The sequence below is a fragment of the Phoca vitulina genome, unplaced genomic scaffold, assembly GCF_004348235.1.
Source record: "Phoca vitulina isolate PV1807 unplaced genomic scaffold, GSC_HSeal_1.0 scaffold18, whole genome shotgun sequence".
NCBI classification, from domain to species: domain Eukaryota; kingdom Metazoa; phylum Chordata; class Mammalia; order Carnivora; family Phocidae; genus Phoca; species Phoca vitulina.
In genome coordinates this window covers 34,421,639-34,440,151 of record NW_022589721.1, presented here as the reverse complement: position 1 = coordinate 34,440,151, position 18,513 = coordinate 34,421,639, and the positions used below count along the sequence as shown (strand labels likewise).

Below are 18,513 nucleotides of genomic sequence, written 5' to 3'. Positions count from 1 at the left end.
GTCACCGGGGGCCCCGAGGGACCGGGCGGGGCTGCCACCGGGGGCCCGAGGGACCGGGCGGGGCTGCCACCGGGGGGCCCGAAGGACCCGTCCCGGACAGCGCGCCGGCCGCCGTCATCCCTTCAGACCCAGCAGAGGGCGCCTCAGCCCCCGAGGCCGGCCCGCCGACGGTCGCCGTCCCGGGAGCCGTGGACCAGCGCCTGCTGCTCCCCAGTCCTGAGGTTGGGGAGTCCCAGCGCCACGGAGCCTCCCCTGCTCTCCCACCGCCCACCCTCCCCCGAGGGGCGAATGGGGTCTCCGCCCCGCACCCGGAGGCAGCCGCGGCGGGACCCGCCCGGCCGAGGCAGAGCCTCGAGAACTACATTTCCCAGACTGCTGCGCGTTCCCGGACTACTTCCCAGCAGCGCCCGGGGCGTCCCCGAGGACTACATTTCCCAGAGTGCGGAGGGCAGGCCCACCGGTGCCCTCCCGGTCCCGCCCCCTCCACCTGGCCAGCGCGCGCGGCTGGAGACTCTAGCCCTGCCGGAAGCCGCTCTCCGGGCGACGGGCAGGTGGGGCAGGGCGCAGGTGAGACGGCGCCAGGCGCCGAGGGTCCCCGCGGCAAACCCGGCGTGGCGAGCCGGGGCCCAGACCCTGGCTGTTCCCTGACAGCCGGAGAGTCCTGAGGGGTGCCGGGACTCCGAGGGCGTGGAAGGGGAGCCGTGGGCATGGAAGTGGCGTGGGACGAGTCCGAGCAGCGGTGGTGTTTCCTCGCCGGCCTGCTGCTGCACTGCCCGCGCGGTCGGGAGCAGCCGATGTCGGGGCAGTATCCCCTCCCGGCGATGCTGGCCCTGGGGCCCTGCAGCCGGGTCAGAGTCATGCTGCAGGGGCCCAGGCAGATTTTCAGCCCCAGGGATAGACTCCTTAAGGGTGGTGGCGCCCTGAGGCCTGTCCAGTTCTGAGCCGGAAGCGCCACCTGCCCGGGAGGAACTAGGCTGGCGAAGGCTCTCCTGGACCAGCTGGCCGCGGGTGGGCACCCAACTGCAAACACAGCGCGCTGCCCCTTCCTTGCTTGTGGCATGAGAGCTTTGGCTGGGAGTAACCTTCATGATATGGGCCAGGAGCCCCCAACCCCAAGATTGTCTGCCTCCCCACTTGTCAGCTCAAGATGTGCCATCTGTCCCCTTTCTTGGCCCAGTGTGGGTCTTGGGTTGGGCCTGCAGGGCAGAGACTGGAACCAGGCTCTCTTGGGTGGGTGGGAGCCCCAAGGCCCCTGTGCAGATCTAGGCAGAGGGCTCCCTAGGGAATGGGGCTGGGAGGGGAAGACTCAGGCCAGCCGGGGTCTCTGTGGTGCCCAGCAGGCTCTCTGTCATCCCCGGGGCGGGGGGGGGGGGGGGGGGGGGCCCCGGTGGCCGCGGGGCCGGGGGGGGGGGGGGGGGGGGGGGGGTGTCTCATCCTGTTCCGCTTGCCACAGGAAACCCTGGGCTAGCCCGTGGATGGTTGCTGTGGGGTCCAGTGCTAAGGGTAGTGACCCAAACAGGGGCATCTCCAGGGAGTGGGGTTCCATCTGCCTCCCACTATTTGCCCCCACAGGTGCAACCAACATGAGTGAGCCTGGGGGATCAGTACGAATCCTAGTGACAGGTGGATCTGGCCTGGTGGGCAGAGCCATCCAAGAGGTGGTAGCAGATGGAGCTGGGCTGCCTGGAGAGGACTGGGTGTTCGTCTCCTCCAAGGACGCTGATCTCACGTGAGTGGACCCATCCCTGGAGCAAACCCTCCAGACTCAGAGCTCCAGGCCAGCCCTGTCCCTGAGCCTGGTAGCCTCATGTTTGGGTTTTTCCCTCCAGGTGGCTGGCCTGGCTTGGGTGTGTGCAGCTCTGCTTCTAGGCAAACATCCTCACATCTATTCCTGGAAGCCCACACCTTCATAACAGCCAGTGCCTGAACTGGCCACTTTCCTTTTTAGCAGCCCCTCCTGCCATCAGCCCTGCCCCCTGCCACCAGCACCCCAACCCCAGGGTGCTAGTTCCTTCCCTCAGGCCTCCAGGGGGCCTCTGATGGCCTGGCTCCTCCCAGGGACGCTGCACAGACCCGAGCCCTGTTTGAAAAGGTCCAGCCCACCCATGTCATCCACCTTGCTGCAATGGTGGGGGGCCTGTTCCGGAATATCAAATACAACCTGGACTTCTGGGTAAGTGAGAGGGCCCCATGGAGCACTAGCAACTTCTTGGTAGGCTCCCCATGCTTATGTTTTGGCCCCAGGAAGTCCCTGAGGGTCAGACTTGGCACAACCTGGTGGGGGCAGTCCCTGTGGAGTCCCCAATGATCCACACTTGCTTGGTAGGTCCATGGGCATGCAGGTGAGCCTGGGGGCATTTGGCCCAATAGGAAAAGCCATGGAGCTGACCGGGGGGTTGCGGGAACTGAGAGAAACCAGTATTTGCTGTTTGACCTAGGTAGGGTTAATTTCTACCCCCTTAGCCCTCTGGGCCTCTAGACCCTCCTGCTCCTCCAGCTGCACTGAACCAGGGCCACCACGCATTCTGGGGTGCAGAGATGTGAGCTGGGCTCTGGGTCTGAGGCATCTAGCCTGGGGGCATGAGGTATGGTGGAAGGGGCAGGAAGAGAGCAGGGCTCTGCCTATAGCCTGGCTCCCGCCAGGCTGTGCCCCTGAGGGTTGGCCCCACCATCTCTGGGCATCTGGTCTTGGTATGATTCAGCCCTGCATCGGGCACAGGGATGGCAGAGGCTCAGATTAGATTCTGCCCAAGGCCCCTGTCACCCCAGGGCTCTCCTTGTCTCAGTAGCAGTCTTCCCAGAAGGCTGCCTAGTGGCCATCTCTCCCACTCCTAAGAGCGGTGCAAATGCCCAATTTCCTCCCAGGATCCAGAGAAAGTGGGGTCTGGGGAGGAGTAGGGCTGGTGGCTTCCCTGCTACTGGGTGGTATAGTTGGGTAGGCTCCTCTGGGGTAGGGGAATGGAGGGGCCACTTCTCCCCATCCCTGCCCAGGGCCAGATGGTGCCTGCCCTCAGCAGCCTGTGTGGGTGAGGTCCAGCCCTGAGCTAGGGGGTGTGGTCCTGTCCTCCAGCCCCCCTCCCAGAGCCCAGGGGTGGGGTGGGGTAGAAGGACTGCCTGCTAAGGAGGTAACAGGCTTCCATGGTTTCTGGAAGGTCTATGCTGGGAGGTTTTGCCTTGTCCCAGGAAGCAGTTAGGGTAAACTGGTTCAGGTGCTGCCCTCGTGGGAGGGGTCGGAGTGTGTCCTGCTTCTGTCCCTGGAGGAGCAGGTAAGGACTGAAGTCCTGCCTGGAGGGGCTTGCATCTGCCCTCCCACCCTTCCCCCTCTCCCCCCCCCCCCCCGCCCACGCCAGAGGAAAAACGTGCACATCAACGACAACGTCCTGCACTCGGCCTTCGAGGTGGGCGTGCGTAAGGTGGTTTCCTGCCTGTCTACCTGTATCTTCCCGGACAAGACCACCTATCCTATCGATGAGACTATGGTGAGGGGCGGGGCCCGACGGGGACGGGGCCCGACGGGGGCGGGGCCAGGAAAGCAAAGGCCTCCCCTGCTCTCCTAGATCCACGACGGGCCACCGCACAGCAGCAATTTTGGCTACTCCTACGCCAAGAGGATGATCGACGTGCAGAACAGGTCCTCCGCCCGCGTGCCCAGCCGAGACCCGACAGGAAAAGGGAGGAGGGCCCAGAGGGTTCCCCCGCAGGGCTCCCACACTTCATGGCCCCTCTTTGCCGGCCTCCGGTTTTTCCATCCATGAGGCCAGGGCGGGTGCGGTGGGTCAGTGGTCCCAGGGCAAGGGCCGGAAGAGATGCTGGGACTTTGCAGGGCCTACTTCCAGCAGCATGGCTGCACTTTCACCGCTGTCATCCCCACTAACGTCTTCGGGCCCCACGACAACTTCAACATTGAGGATGGCCACGTGCTGCCTGGCCTCATCCACAAGGTGCACCTGGCCAAGAGTGAGTGCCTGCTTGTGGGGCCCCAGGGCCGCAGCTGGGAGGAGGGGTGGTGGCGGGCACAGCCCCCCCACAGCTGCCCCCTCCCTAAATCTGCAGGCAGCGGTTCCGCCCTGACGGTGTGGGGCACTGGAAAGCCACGGAGGCAGTTCATCTACTCACTGGTTGGTGCCTAGCTCTCCACCCAAACGTTTCCTGGCCTGCCATGCTGCTTGTGGGAAGGCCGTAGCCTGAGGGAGCCTGGTAAAAGAGCCGGGGTCCAGGCTGAGCCTCCGGAGGAGCAGTCACTGGTCCCCCCCTGGGTCGCTGTAGGCACCTGGCCTCATGGGAGTCGCCAGGTGCAGCACTGAGCTCAGTGAGAGACACAACTCTCTGTTGGTGAGCTGGCTAAGAGCTGCCCAAAGGGAGAGACTTCTGGCCCCAGTGGAGCCCGGGCTGTGTCCTCACTGAGCAGGGGCACTTAGGAGGGGTGGCCTGTGGCCCCATGTGGCCATAACTTGTGGCCTCTGACCCTTTTTGACTTCTAGGACCTGGCCCGGCTCTTTATCTGGGTCCTGCGGGAGTACAATGAAGTGGAGCCCATCATCCTATCAGGTGGGCACCCTTTGGCCTCTGCCACTAGAGCAGGACCAAACCCACGTCTGTCCTGAGAGCAGCTAGGTGGGGAATGACAGTATTGTCGGGGGCTGGGTGACAGCAAGCCCGGGCAGAGGAGGCCTGACCTGGCTGTTGGCACCCCACTCCCCACAGTGGGCGAGGAGGATGAGGTCTCTATCCAGGAGGCAGCTGAAGCCGTGGTGGAGGCCATGGACTTTCATGGGGAGGTCACCGTATCCTTTGGCTCTGACGCACCCAAGATGGCTCTCCCCCTGGCCACTGGAGAGAGGAGGGGTGGTGCTCCCCCTGGGGAAGGCAGAAGAGGTTCAAGGGCAGGCAGGCACGGGGGGTGCCCCTTCTGCTGTGGCCTTGACCAGGCACCTAGTTTGATACAACCAAGTCAGATGGGCAGTTTAAGAAGACGGCCAGTAACGGCAAGCTTCGGACCTACCTGCCCGACTTCCGGTTTACACCCTTCAAGCAGGGTGAGCCCCCTGGTCCTCCCCTGGCTCTCCCACCCCATCCCGCGAGACCTCCTATCCCCTCCTTCCTGGCTTTGGCTTCTCTACTTCAAGCTGCACACACCCTCAGGGTTTGGAGTCCAAACCTTTATCAGGGAGGAAGGACACAGAAGGGGTGACTGCATGTGTCGCTGGGGCCTCTGCCCTCCCCATCTCCTCCAGTGGAGATCAGTGCAGCCCCAGCCCTCACCTGCCACCACCTGTTACCTGCCCGCCTCTGCAGCTGTGAAGGAGACCTGTGCCTGGTTCACCCACAACTACGAACAGGCCCGGAAGTGAAGCACAGTGTGGGAGCAGGCGCGGGCTGTCCCCAAGGCCCCGGAGGCAGCACCCTCAGACCCTGCAGGAGTGGAGGGCACTGCCCAGCAATCTGGGCCCACGTTCTCCCCTCCACCAGGGCGGCTCTGGGCAGCTGTGCAGTGGGGCCACCATTCCTGTCTGTCCTCAGGGAAACCAAGGCCTGGCCAGGTTCTCCCAGCACCTTGCTCCCCAACACCAGTCCCAGGGTCCCGAGTGTGTCCCCTTCTGATCCTGCTCTCCCACTCCCTGGGAGCTAATAAAGTCCATTTTCCCAGGCCTGGCCCCAAAAGCTCTGTGCCAGCCATTCCTCCCCTCCCCCCCCACCCCAACACACACACAGGCACTGTCTCCCTGAGCCTGGCTGACCCCAGGACCTACCGTTCACCTGCTGACTGCTCAGCTCTGGAGAGACACTGGGCCAGGGTGGCTCACTGTCCCTGGAGTGGAAGGGCAGCAGCGGCTGGCCAAGTGGGTGTGCAGGTGAGAAGCAGGCGGGCTGCAGGGGAGAGGCGGTGGACAGTCGGTCGGTGGGGACGCAGGGCAGGGTAGCTGTGGCAGTCCCAGCGGGTGGTGTGGGCTCAGCTTGGCCTTTCCACATGAGGTCATATGCAGGCTGGGTGACCTGAACTCCCTGGGCCTACCTGTCAGCACCTGGACTTTGCGGGACAAAGCTGGTCCTGGATTTGGACAGGCTGAGTAGGCATGTGGATGGATCCAAGCGGAGGGTGGTGAACAGACCCCAGGAGAGAGCTGTACCAGGCTGGCCCCTCACCTCCCTGGCCCTCAGGTGGCAGCCTGTGATGGGGCCTGGCCTGCCCTTCTCCCCTGGACAGTAACAAGTGTCACAAAGGAGGGCCTGCTGGGCCTGGTGGGTAGGGGTGAGCAGCACAGACCTCCCCATTCTCAGCAGGAATCCAGCCAAGTCCCCAGGGTGGCCAGGCACTGCTGGGGTGTGGACCCAGGAGTGCCCAACTCCAAAGCCCTGAGATACCTTCCCTGGCTCCAGGCCGGCCCTCCTCTCAGGTCCCCTCTCTTCTGGGTCACCCTTCATCATCCTCATGCTGGTGGCTCCCAGCTTTCTTCTGACCCCAGAAGTGCCTGGCGTCGTGTTAATTCTTTCCTCTGTTCAGGCAGTATTGGCTGTCTTCCCTGTGCCAGGCATGGCTTCCCACCTCTGTCCCTGTGCCCATCTGCACCCACCCTCTTCCCCCAGCGAGCTGCAGTGTTTACGCCCCAGGGCTCTCCCCCAGCGAGCTGTAGTGTTTACCCCCCAGGGCTCTCCCCCAGCAAGCTGCAGTGTTTACCCCCCAGGGCTCCTCTGGGCCTGGCCCAGGACCTTCCTGTCAGTGCCTCCCCCACCTTTTCGGCCTCAACTGATGTGTTGCTTTCTCTGAGTGCCCACTCTGCTGGGGGATTCCTGTGTGCTTCTCTGGGAATGCCCGGAGCCTCTCCCTCCCCGCAGGACTTGGAGCTCTAGGACCTGGGTCAGCCTTCACTGTGTGTTCGCTGGGCTCCAGCCCTCTGTGAATGAAGGCTCTGCTCATGTCAGGGTTCAGGGAGGGGGTGGTGCCAGAGTCAGCCATGTGAAAACATACGGAGGGAGGCCCAGCCTAGGAGAGAGGCCTGGACACACCTGGCGGGACATAGATCGTGGCTGTGTGTCCTGATGAGCCACCCTCTACTGCTGTGAGTATGTGTGTGTGTTTCCTGCGGAGGGGCCGTGTCCCCAGCCAGAATGCAGGTCCTCCAAGTGCAGGTTCCGCTGCCTATACCCTGCTGCTGTATGGCCTTCATCACCAGCCCAGAGCAGGGCCCACACGCTGTGGGGGTAGTGTTGAATGAATGAGGGGATTTTATTGTTGAAGAGCTTAGACTGTGTCAAAGTAGAGTTTAGAATAACAAAACATTTTTAAAATGCAATCTTAAAAAAAAAAAACTACAATCTTAGATCTTCAAGCCTTATTTTTCCTGTGTCAGTTACAAATTAAAGTACTCCCACCCCTACCCTCCCCTCATTTCAAACATGGCCTCTTGCCACGGCCAAGCACTCCATCCGCACCCCGCATGCCCCTGGGACCAGCAAGATGGGCCAGGTCTCCGCTGGGGACCCAGGCCTCAGGAAGGCCTCTCCTGCCTTCTTGCAGCAGCCTGGGAGGCCCAGGAAAACCAGGATCCAGGCTGGCTGGAGGAGCTCCTCTAATCCGGAAAAGCGACAGGCCCCTGCTCACACATTTCACTGGCCGTGCCCAGGTTATGCTGTCACCCGGACCCGCTGCAGCTTGGAGAGGGGCTGACAACAAGCCCCGACCAGGCAACCCTGCCCTCCGCACCTGAGTACACTCCCAGGCTCCAGAGAACCAGGGCGCCCTGAGGACGCGGCTCCCACCCAGGGAAACCGGCCTAAGGCTGGCAGGGCTTCGCTCCCCAGCTCCTGACATGTCCTGATGGTGGGCCAGGGTCCGGACCTTGCCTGCCCCGGTCTTTCATCAGAATCAGGGCGGATGCTTCCTCCTGGAAGTTAAGCTGCCCAGCGGCCACCCGCCAGTGCTTTCCCAGACTCTGCAGCGTCCCCGCGAGGGACACCCACCAGGCACGCTCCAGGGCGCGGACCTCCGGGACAGAGTCAGAGGAACCCCACCCTTTCCGACCCTTCGCCTTTGAGTGGAGCCTCTCAAGCTGCCCTCTCGCCTTCGGCACAGGTGCCACGTCCTCGGCCATTCGTGGGGCACCGCGAGGACTATAGGGTGCCCCGCCCCGCCCCACGCGGCGCCCCACAGCCCCTCGCTCTCTCGGGCCAATGAGCAGCATAGGGAGGGACTCGCTGCTGAGCGAACCTAGAGCTCGGAGCCCGGAAGGGAGTGGGCGGGGCGTAAAGTCCCGGTAGCCAATCGGCGATGACAGGGGCGGGGCGGCGTAGCCCATTGGCGGGGCCGAGGGCGTGGGGCGGGGCAAGGCCAGGCCAGGCCGTGGCGAGATGGCGGCGGCGGAGACGCAGGGGATGGACCCGCTTCGCGTGGGCTTCGTGGGCGCGGGACGTATGGCGGAGGCCATCGCGCAGGGCTTCATCCGAGCAGGTGGGGCGCCGCGGGAGTGGGGCGCGTGGGTTCCCGGGAGTGGGAGCCAGCGGGCGTCCGACGCGCGGCAGGTGTGCGAGGGTAGGGTTCACCTGTGCGCTGCTCACCTGCCTGGAGGGATGCATCCCGCAGAGCTCCTGGGCGAGGAGCGAGGGCCACAAGGGAGCCCTCCGCGCGGGGTCCTCAGGGTGCAGCGGCGCCGGCCGGGCGGGCGTGGGCCAGGGCGGATCGCGGACGCTGCCCCTGCGGACTCCGCTTCCTCAGCACAGCAGCGAGGGGTGTGCGTGGGTGGCGTAGAGCTGGTTGTCCCCGCAGGGGCCATGAGCCACGTGGGGCCACAGAGCACCTGAGATGTGCTGCGAGTTTGTAGAATAAAATCTGTCGGGTTTGGAAGATGTAGCACACACAAAAAACGAGAAAGTAACATATTTGAGTAATTTTTAGTGCTGACTAAAACCAGTATTTGGAAGGGTAGTATTTTGTTTACACCGGGTTAAATAAAACGTATTAGAGTTAACTTTATCTTTCTCTTTTACTTGCTTAATGTGACTACTAGAAAATGTGAAGTTAGGTATTTGGCTCCGGTGGTATTTCCCTCGGACAGCACTACCTTAGAGCCTGGAATCTCCCACTAACTTCTGGTCTGCTGCCTGGGTCCAGTGGGTTGACCTTTGAGACTCCGATTCTATTTTCTCCTCCTGTGCCAGCTCCACTGCGGTGGCAGGCTGCAGGTTTTCTCCACGGGGGCACTGTGGACGTTTGGGTTGGGATAATTCTCCATCCTTCACATTGTAGGGTGTTTAGCCACTTTCCTGGTCTCTCCCCACTAGATGTTAGTAGCATCCCCCAATTATGACAGCCAAAGCTGTCTCCAGGGGTTACCACACGTCCCCTGGGGTTGGAGGGCACAAACTTCCCGGGTGGAGAACCACTGGTTTATTGCAAGGCAGGGCAGTGCTGTCCTGGTCTTACTCCACGGGTTTTAGAAACCTTGACGTGCAAGTTATGGGCTGGCTTTCTGTCTTCAGCCTCTGTCAAGGTTCAGAAGGGCCCAAATCATCGGAACATAGTTGAGTGCACGTCTCAGGTGTTTGACCTGTAGAACCTGGCAGTACCGCCGTCCTCCCAGGGCTGTACAGGTTCAATATTGAACACAGTACTGGTGTGTGGAGGCATGCGTGGTGCTGTCACTGGCCTGACCGACTGGCTCTGTGTTCAGGTTGTGAGGTGCGCTTCTGCCTTCCTGTTAGACCTTGCAGAAACTTAATCTCCCAGCCCTGTACGCCACAAATGCAGGTGATTTCTACCCAATGGGCTCTTAGCCTCTGCTTGGACATCCCAGCACAGACGTAACCCCAACACCCAGGGAAGCTCAGCCCCTATTGGGCCCCCCTCCCCACCGTGCCCCCTCCTCCACCCTAGCCTTCCTGTCCCCGGAGGCTGTGTCCTCGTGAGACTAGGCAAGCTCCGGGCCCCTGCATCTAGCCCCCCGTGGACTCAGCAGCAGCAGGCAGGTGGTGATGACTGACAAGCAGGATAGAATGGAGCTGAGCACCTGGTCCTGGGTGCACCAAACGCCCCTGCCAGGCCCTTGGGTTCTCACAGAGTGTCAGGCCGGCTAGGGGCCAGGATGGCTGAGCATGAGAGGCCCTTCAGGAAGGGGCAGGCCAGGCTGGTTCCTGCTCTTCCTTCCTTCCACTCCACCTCCTCACAAACCCTTCTGCTTTTGCTTTTCTCTCCAGGAAAACTAGAAGCTGAGCACATACTGGCCAGTGCACCAACTGACAGGAACCTCTGTCACTTCCAGGTGAGCTGGGCCCCAGCTCTTCTGAGTTGAGGCTTTTCTGGGGGGCTCATGGTGGCTCTTGGCCCCTGTCCCTCTGAGACAGTTCTTGGGGCCAGGGAAGTGCTGCTTATTTAGCTAAACTTTTGAGACAGGCCGGGCTGGGCTGGGGAAGGGGAGGTCAAAGACCAGGAGGAAAGCCAAGGTTGGGGAAGGCTAAGGCAGAGTGAAGGGTGTGTGTGTGTGTGTGTGTGTGTGTGTGCGCTCATGTAAATGCACATGTGTACACGTGTGTTGGGGGCAGAGATGGTTGTGGGCACTCACTGGGGTCAGAGGGCACAAGGAAGTGCTGACATCAGGGGTCCTGTGAGGTGCAGGATTGGTCCTGAGCAAGAATGGATGGTCTGGGTGAGTCTTGGGCTTTGGGAGTGGGGGTGGTGCAGGCATTTGCAATGGGAGAGACCCATGGGGACCCCTGGGAATGCAGGGTGGCCTCCAGCAGGAAGGGCCATGGTCTAGGAGGCTGTCCCATTTACCCCAGCCCTGATCCCACTGTCCCCACTGCAGGCTCTGGGCTGCCGGACCACCCACTCCAACCAGGAGGTTCTGCAGAACTGCTTGCTGGTCTTCTTTGCTACCAAGCCTCATGTCCTGCCCACTGTCCTGGCCGAGGTGGCCCCTGTGGTAACCGCTAAGCACATCTTGGTGTCTGTGGCTGCCGGGGTCTCTCTGAGCACCCTGGAAGAGGTGAGTTGCCTGTGGGGGTTATGTGGGAGCTGAGGCTCTGACCTCAGAGTCCATTCTGCTGGTCAGAACTTCCCACCCTTTGCCATCCCAGACTGGTGCCAGCCTGGGTTTAGCCCTTTAGGAAGGTGGGATGGGTGAAACCTGTGACAGACAGCCTCCCAGACCAACCCCAGCCCAAAGAGGTGGCCAGGTGACCAAGGGGCCTGGGGCTTAGGTTCCTGCTGGCACCCCAGCCAGGACACGGGAGGGAGCCCACAGCTGGCTGAGGCCTGGGTCTGCCTGAGGGGGCCAATCCCACATGATCCCTGACTCCAGCTTCTCTCTGACCAGCTGCTGCCCCCGACCGCACGGGTGCTGCGGGTCTCACCCAACCTGCCCTGCATGGTGCAGGAGGGGGCCATGGTGATGGCACGGGGCCGCCACGCCGGAAGCAGCGAGGCCAAGCTCCTGCGGAGCCTGCTGGAGGCGTGTGGGCAGTGCGAGGAAGTACCGGAGGCCCACGTGGACGTCCACACCGGCCTTAGCGGCAGCGGGGTGGCCTTCGTGAGTGTTGTCTCATGCCCCAGCCCCAGGTCAGCCCTTGGCAAAGCGGAGACTTCTCAAGTCCCTGCAATGACCCCAGCCTGTGGGATTCGATGACTTGGTTCCCGGGCTGCCTGTGAGCTCTACTCTCTGCTACGTCGTTGCCTTCCTGGGCCTTTGTCCAGTCAGACCCCTGGGCTCAAGCCTCAGCCCTAGTTCCTGCACTGGTGGCCAGTGCTCTGGGCCATGTTCCTGAAGGTTCTGAGCTTTCTCCAGACCGGGTGTTATGTGCAGGAGAGTGTTGGCTTTGACAGTCTCCACCCCCCTCTGCTACAGGTGTGTGCCTTCTCCGAGGCCCTGGCCGAAGGTGCCATCAAGATGGGCATGCCAGGTGGCCTGGCCCACCGCATTGCCGCTCAGACCCTGCTGGTGAGTGAGGGCGGCCCCCGCGGGGTCCTGTGAAAAGGGATGGGCTGCTATGTCTCCCAGGAGCAGCGGGAAGGGGGACAGCAGGCCCAAGAAGCCTGGACGAAGATCTGGGAGGGGGGTGGGGGGTGGACCCATGATGAAGCAGGCTACGTGGGGCTGAGCTGGAGAACGGGCTGCCCGCTTCCCTTGAGTCACCCCCAGGGCCCCTCTCCCCAGGGGACAGCTAAGATGTTGCAGCAGAAGGGGCAGCACCCAGCTCAGCTGCGGACAGACGTGTGCACGCCGGGCGGCACCACCATCTACGGGCTGCACGCCCTGGAGCAGGGTGGGCTTCGGGCCGCCACCATGAGTGCCGTAGAGGCTGCCACCTCCCGGGCCAGGGAGCTCAGCGGGAAGTAGGGAACAGGCACGGGCTGTGGGCTGCCCCCAGTCCCTCCTTCCTTCCCCCTTCCCCAGGACTGCAGCTCCCCCACCACGCAGGAGCCTCCTGGCTGCCCCCCGACCTCCACACGAGGAAATGAGAAGGGACAGGACTGGAAGGTTTCTCAGGCAGGGGATCCCCTCACCATGGGAACCCCCCCCCCCCCCCCACCGCAGGGCAGAAGGCACCGTGGCAGTGGCCCGCCGTCAGGTCTGGGGACGTGCTGGCCAGGTGCCCCGTGTGCTCAGCTGGTGGGTTGAGGGCAGGAGCAGGGCTGCTGCTGGAGCAGCTGAGTAGGCCCTTCCGACAGCTTTCTGACTGCAGCCAGCTCGGGGGCGGGGGCGGGGGGGGCACCCAGACACTGCACAAGAGACCGGCTCCTCCTCAGTGAAGCCAGCACTGGTAGGCCCCCACATCGGTCTTGTCCTCGGGTTGACCTGCCATGGCGGGGGGCGTCACCCACAGGGAGCTAGCCCCCGAGAAAACAACGGGGCTGGCTGCCCTTTGCTCTTTGCCTGGCTCAGGAGGAGCTGCACCGGGTCCTTCCCTTGGGGAGCCCCCACGAACAGAGCCCTGGGCGGGTGGGCCGCAGTGCTGATCAGCAGCAGGCCAGTGCAGGGAGGCTGGGCCTAGCCGGCTGCAGAACGGGGACTTGGCTTCAGCTGGGTGTGGGCCCCCTCCCCCAGCTAAGCTCCTGGCAAGTGGCAGGTAGAGCCGGCCCTGATGACCGTTCCCTGGGTTGTCCTGGAGGGTCTCCTGGCCTGGCCTCTGACTGCAGGACATGGCTCTTCGGCACATCCCTGGCCAGGAAAGCCAGGAACTTGGGTCCCACACCAAGGCCATGGGGCCTTTGGGTGGAGGATGGGCTGCCTGCCTCTTTCCCCCCACACTGCCCCCAAGACTCCTGGAGCCTCCCCACCCCACGAAGGCCCCGGAGTGCTGGGGCTCCCCTCACTTCCACCGGTGGCCTACTGAGACTGGGCCAGCCACAAAGTGGAGCAAGCTGCCTCCAGTTTACCAGCTGAGACTTGAAGCAAATCAGCCCTATCTGTACGTGGCTGATAGCACCCCCCACAGCAGTGCTCCCCCTGCTCACGCTCCCGTCCTCTATCCCCAGCCTTCGGCCTGTCCTCCCACGCACATCCCCAGACCTGCTGCCCCCCTCCCCGCCGTGGTCCTTTCTTGGCCAACTGGCCCTTCCACCGGTTAGAAGGGTCAGCCCGAGGCCATTTCCACACCTGACTCATCTGTGAGATGGGAATAAAGGCACTGTCTGCTAGCACCGAGTGACTGATATCTAGGCTGATAAAGCAGATTGCAAGGGCCTGGAAGGACATCTGAGCTGAGGCTTGAGACCTGGGAGCAGGTGGTGTGGGGGCAGAGGTCACCCACCCTGGCTGTGCGGCACCAGCATCTGAAAGCTCTGCATGGGTAGTCTTTGGCTTCCTCCCTAGCCCAGCCTCATCCTCCAGTGTACGTTGGTGGGCTCAGCGATGCGTCTTCCCATACAGTCTCCGAGAACCTGGGTGGGTTGGCTTGTGTGGCAGAAGACGCACCTCTGGCCAGCCCTGCCGTGAGCGGGCCACTCACAGAATGAGAGGCGCCTCGGTGAGCCCCCGGCCCAGCTGGAAGGGCAGCCGTGCCCCAGGTGGCGATGGGCCTGGACAGGACAGGAGTGGTGAGAGTGGCTTTGGGGGCCAGGGCTACAGCATGATCATCGGCCAGACACACTCACCTAGCCCAACACTCAGGTTACTTTGTCAAGAGAGCGGGGGATAGAATTTCCCCTTTCATCCGTGGTTTATATCTTCTTTACATTTTCAAATTATGAGGTGTTCTAGATCTAAGCATTGGGTCAAAAATTACAAAATTAAGACTTAAGAAGTACCTGGTTGGCTGAGGCAGTAGAGCATGAAACTTGGTCCTCGGGGTCATGAGTTCAACCCCACGTTTGGTGTAGAGATTATTTAAATAAGAATATCTGCCAAAATTCAAAAAAATATATTAAAATAAGACTTTAGAACAGGGATGCATATGAAATTGACATGAACCTTTATTATAAAGCACGTTGGGCCCACCTGACTGGGTGAATTCCTCCCTCAAGGATGGGTGTGAAAAGGCCCCTCAACAGAGCATGCACCCCAAAAGCCCATGGTCCTCAAGGACACGCCCCTGGAGTCAAGGCTAGCCTGTGGGCACCCTTATCTGGGCACAAACAGCGCCCAGCCCCCCTCCCGGGCTCCCCGCGGCAATCCTGACTTGCTGGGCTGGGACCTGGGCTGGGGGTCCCTGGAGGGCACGCTCTTCCCTTCACCACATGCCGACATGGTGCCCTGCAGCCCCCCCGGCTGTCTGGGGGTGGCTTCCCAGGCCATGTAGCCCCCTTGGGCAAGGCCATGCCTCTCAGACGGCTCCCTCTGAGGGTTGCAGCTTAGTCTCATCCCCACAGAACATGCAGGTCAAGGGCAGTTTTAGCAGGGCCTGCACACCGGCTTGTCTTCATCCATGTGCCTCCCCTCCCCAGCCCGCTGCCAAGCCCACTGGATGCCCTAACGATGATCCTGACCAAGAGCCACTTTTGGGAAGAGCAGCAACCTTTGCTGCTGTGAGTGTTCAGCCATTCTGCAGAGAGAGACTCGGGTCCCAGGTGCACCCTTGCCCAGTGCCCATGGGGGCCCTGAGGTCTGCCTCTCCAGACTCCCCCCGGGGGCACGCCTGACAGAGCAGAGGCCAGGGCCTCCCAGCCCTAGGTCCCTGAGTTGCCATCGGATGTTACAAAAGGTAAGACTTCCTGAAGCCCCGTGCCAGCTGCTTGGGTTAGAGTCCCAGGGCCAGCCACAGACGGCAGCCACAGACGGCCAGAGGCGCCTGCAGGGGCGCGGGCTGGAGACAGCTAGTGAGTGGAGGGGCCAGAGGGGCCCTGCTCCCAAATTCTTCACGCCTTCCCTCAGCTTTCAGATTTGAGATACATGGATATGATACACACACACACTCTGACCGGGGACAGTTCCACGGAACAACTTATGTTCTCAGACTCGTGGGAAGCTGCTCTGGGGGCTCCCTCCAGCTGTCCCCTCCCACGGACACACCGTGTGCCTGCAGCCGCCTGGCTACTGCTGGAGGATGTGGGGCAGGTGGGGGTGAAGGGAGGACGGAGGCAGGCAGCACTCAGACCTGGCCCCCGCCTCTCACAAGCGCTCTGGGCAGCACCTCCCCCAAGGCCGTCCCTCGGAGGCCCGGGCACCGCCGGACTCTGAACCTAGAGCTGGCCAGTGACACATGAACCCTTTCCTCCTCCTCTCAAACGGAGCCACTCAGAAGCCCAGTCCCTGGGGCCACGGGAAGCAGCTCCTCAGCCATGCCCTTGGCAGTGCCAGGAGTTCCAGTGGAGGAGCACTAAGGCACTAGGATCATCCCCGTATGGCTGTCAGTGTCGCAGGCCCGCTCCGGGTAGATGGCGTGGCTCTGGGCCTGGTTGCCGGTCCAGGGAGCTTGCTCAGTCATTGGCCAAGTCACCAGGGGCCCAAGTCTAGAAGGCTGCTAACCCCCTAGAATAAGAGAGCAGTTTGGGAATGGAATTTTCTTAAGGAAAACTAACAATCCCAGTGGAACAGAAATCTACACTTGCTGCTGCATCTGGAACCTCAGGATCCCCAACTGCTGGGCACCATCCTCCCTTCCCAGCCTCTATAGAGCCAACCTCCAAGAGCAGCCCCAGGCTGGGGAATGAGACACCACCCTGGGCCCCAGGCAGGGTATCTGTAAAAACGGACTCCGCATGGAGATCTCCGCATGGAGACTGCATGGCTGTGGCATGGGAACCATGAAGCACCAGAGCTCCAGGCTTACAGGAGTGCTGGCCCCTTGTCCAGTGCATGTGATGGGCCACCCCGGAGGAGGGCAGCAGGTACGGACAGGCATGGAGCCCAGGAAGGGCCAGGGCCAGAAAACCGAGAGCTGCTCTGATTAGCGCACTACGTTGTTCGTGGCAGGTGTGTGTGGCAAGGGACCCTGGCAAAAACCACAGACACCATGAGTGTGCTTGCGCAGGGAGGAGGTGTATGAGCCCAGGGCCCCTCTTCTAGCTCCCCTCAGGAGAATGGGGGACCAGTGGAGCAGGATGATCCTCCACAACAGAGCCCCTCCAAGTCAGCCTGGGGGCCAGGATCCCTGGAACCCCCTGAGGCGTGGGGTGGGCCATCCCAGGGGAGGGAGGGAGGGGAAATGGAAGACTGTGCGTGTCTCCTCCCTCCAAGTGCAGCAGGAGAACAGCCGCTGGGGGGCCACTCAGGCTGGCCTGGTCACACCCCATCCTCGGGGACTGCACGAGAGGGACCAATGCCCCCCAGCCTCCGGGCCATGCTGATCAGTGAGCGCAGCTGCACCAGCTTTGGTGGCCCCACCTCCCGGGGGTCCTGATTCTCCAGCCACCGGAGAGCTGTCTCCAGACCCCGGACAGCCTCCCCAGCAGTGGGCACAGCAGCCTCCTCCTCCTCCTCCCCACCTCCCACGACAGACGGTAGGCTGGCTGGGGGTAGAGGGGCAGCAGGGGCCAGCACAGGGGGCCGGCCAGGGCCTGCCTCCTCCCTGCAGCTGTCGGGCAGCCCCCCATCGTCGTCCAGATGCAGCCACTGGGCCACCTCCTCGGGCGCCAGGCGCTTGTAGGCCAGGGCTGCCAGGTGCGTGAGGTCGCTGAGCACCCGGCTGTGCTCCGCAGCCTCCTCGGCCTGGCCGGCCGGCTGCCCAACACGCTCCTCAGCGGGCCGGGGCTCGAAGGCCGCCCGCAAGCCGAGCAGCCAGCAGCGCTCGATGCTGCCTGCCTGCACCAGGTCCCAGGAGAGGCCGGCCAGGTAGAGCATGTCCTTGAGCATGAAGCTGCGCATGAAGTCCAACGGGGAGCCCCCCGCACAAGACACAGCTAGCCTCAACAGCTCCCGCTTGTAGAGCTGCTTGAAGGCGGCCACGACCCCCTGCTCCAGGGGGGCAGGGATGTGTGCGCGGCTGCTGCCCTTGGACAGGAAGAGCACCCGCACGGCACCATCCGGCGTTTGCAGCTCTTCGGGGGGGCTGAGGGGCTCGGGCCGACACCGCCGCAGGGTCTCCTCGCTCTCCTCCAGCGCGGGCACCCTGGCAGCGGGGCTTGGGCAGGGCGGGTGGGCCACCAGCAGCACGGCCCTCTGCTGCAGGCAGCTGCGGCGCAAGTAGCGCCTCACGCCGGGGACGAACTCCTCGAAGAACCAGCCCCGCAGCAGAGGGCGGCTGAGCCAGGCGTCGGGGCTGTAGCGGTACGAGGCGGGGAACTTGTCCTGGTTGTGGTGGCGCAGGCTAGGCGGGTCCGGCAGCTGCCCGATGACCAGCGGCTTCAGCTTGTGGCTACCGGTCAGGTTGGCGGCCAGCAGCACGGTCACCCGGTCACCCCGCCAGCGCCGGCCGCAGCCCCCCGCGCCGAGGTCTCCCGCGGCCAGGGGCGCGGCCTGCTCCGGAAGCAGCTTCCAGTAGAGGCCAGTGACGTTTGCGTTGTAGATCTGCTCGTCGCCGTAGCCGCCCTCGGCGGGGGGCGGCGGGGCCGGGGCCCGGTCCGGCAGGGGGCCGGAGCTGGAGCCGGGGGGCTGCGCGGGCTCCTGCTTGACGGGCGGGCCGGGCGCGGGGCCCGTGGCCAGAGGCTCGGCCTCGCCGTAGATACGCTGGCTGGAGATGCCGTGGCGCTTCTGCCAGCGCCAGAACCAGCCGTGGCTGGCCTTGAAGGTGCACTCGGGCCCATAGATCTGGCGCGCGAAGGCCTCGGCCTGCGCCTGGATGAGCGGCCCTGACAGCGGCACGCCGTGCTGGCGCAGCGCCAGGAACCACGAGTAGACGGCGCGGTCGATCTCCTCCTCGTTGGCCAGCCGCATCTTCTTGCGCTGCGTGCCCACCTCGCCGCCCAGCTGCTCCAGGAACCAGCGCAGCTTGGGCTCGTCCTTGAGCCAGCCGCGCAGCGTGCCGCCCGGCACACCGAAGTCGCGGCACACGCTGGCCTGCCGCTCGCCGCCCTTGACGCGCTCGATGGCCTGCAGCTTGTCCTTGATGGAGTAGGCCTTGCGGAAGGCCATCTTCACGGCCACGCGGGGCCGCGGCCCGGGCGCCGTGGGCGGCGGCCGCACGGCGGGGGCCGGGGTGGGCGCGGGG

The 18,513-nt window shown here is 63.2% G+C and overlaps 3 protein-coding genes across 9 annotated transcripts in view; 2 read left to right on the top strand and 1 right to left on the bottom strand.

Moving 5' to 3' along the window:
* Positions 1-452: 452 nt before the first annotated feature.
* TSTA3 (tissue specific transplantation antigen P35B) lies at positions 453-7,593 on the top strand. 4 transcript variants are annotated; one of them, XM_032415684.1, is made up of 12 exons: positions 476-567; positions 1,573-1,729; positions 2,059-2,173; positions 3,351-3,479; positions 3,558-3,631; positions 3,824-3,957; positions 4,054-4,118; positions 4,482-4,548; positions 4,705-4,784; positions 4,937-5,036; positions 5,296-5,852; positions 7,517-7,593. In XM_032415684.1, exons 2-11 carry the CDS (start codon positions 1,584-1,586, stop codon positions 5,349-5,351), a joined length of 966 nt encoding a protein of 321 aa, XP_032271575.1. In that variant the 5' UTR covers positions 476-567; positions 1,573-1,583; the 3' UTR covers positions 5,352-5,852; positions 7,517-7,593. The 4 variants fall into 4 exon arrangements, with proteins under 4 accessions (XP_032271578.1, XP_032271577.1, XP_032271575.1 ...); XM_032415687.1 differs by lacking the exon at positions 7,517-7,593 and having other exon boundaries at positions 453-567; positions 5,296-7,503; XM_032415686.1 differs by lacking the exon at positions 7,517-7,593 and having other exon boundaries at positions 470-567; positions 2,022-2,173; positions 5,296-7,505.
* Positions 7,594-8,079: 486 nt separating this feature from the next.
* Positions 8,080-18,513, top strand: part of EEF1D (eukaryotic translation elongation factor 1 delta) — a 29,816-nt gene continuing 19,382 nt past the window's right edge. For 3 of the 4 annotated variants that reach the window (XM_032415664.1, XM_032415665.1, XM_032415663.1), the window contains exons 1-5: positions 8,080-8,446; positions 10,189-10,253; positions 10,797-10,976; positions 11,307-11,519; positions 11,835-11,927. In XM_032415664.1, the coding sequence (XP_032271555.1) occupies positions 8,347-8,446; positions 10,189-10,253; positions 10,797-10,976; positions 11,307-11,519; positions 11,835-11,927 (651 nt within the window). In that variant the 5' untranslated portion in view covers positions 8,080-8,346. Of the gene's footprint in view, positions 8,447-10,188; positions 10,254-10,796; positions 10,977-11,306; positions 11,520-11,834; positions 11,928-12,143; positions 13,631-18,513 lie in introns of those variants that run through there. The other variant, XM_032415681.1, reaches the window with a different exon arrangement.
* On the bottom strand, positions 14,923-18,452 carry TIGD5 (tigger transposable element derived 5). The gene has a single exon (XM_032415683.1). The coding sequence runs from the start codon at positions 18,435-18,437 to the stop codon at positions 16,650-16,652; it is 1,788 nt and encodes a 595-aa protein (XP_032271574.1). The 5' UTR covers positions 18,438-18,452; the 3' UTR covers positions 14,923-16,649.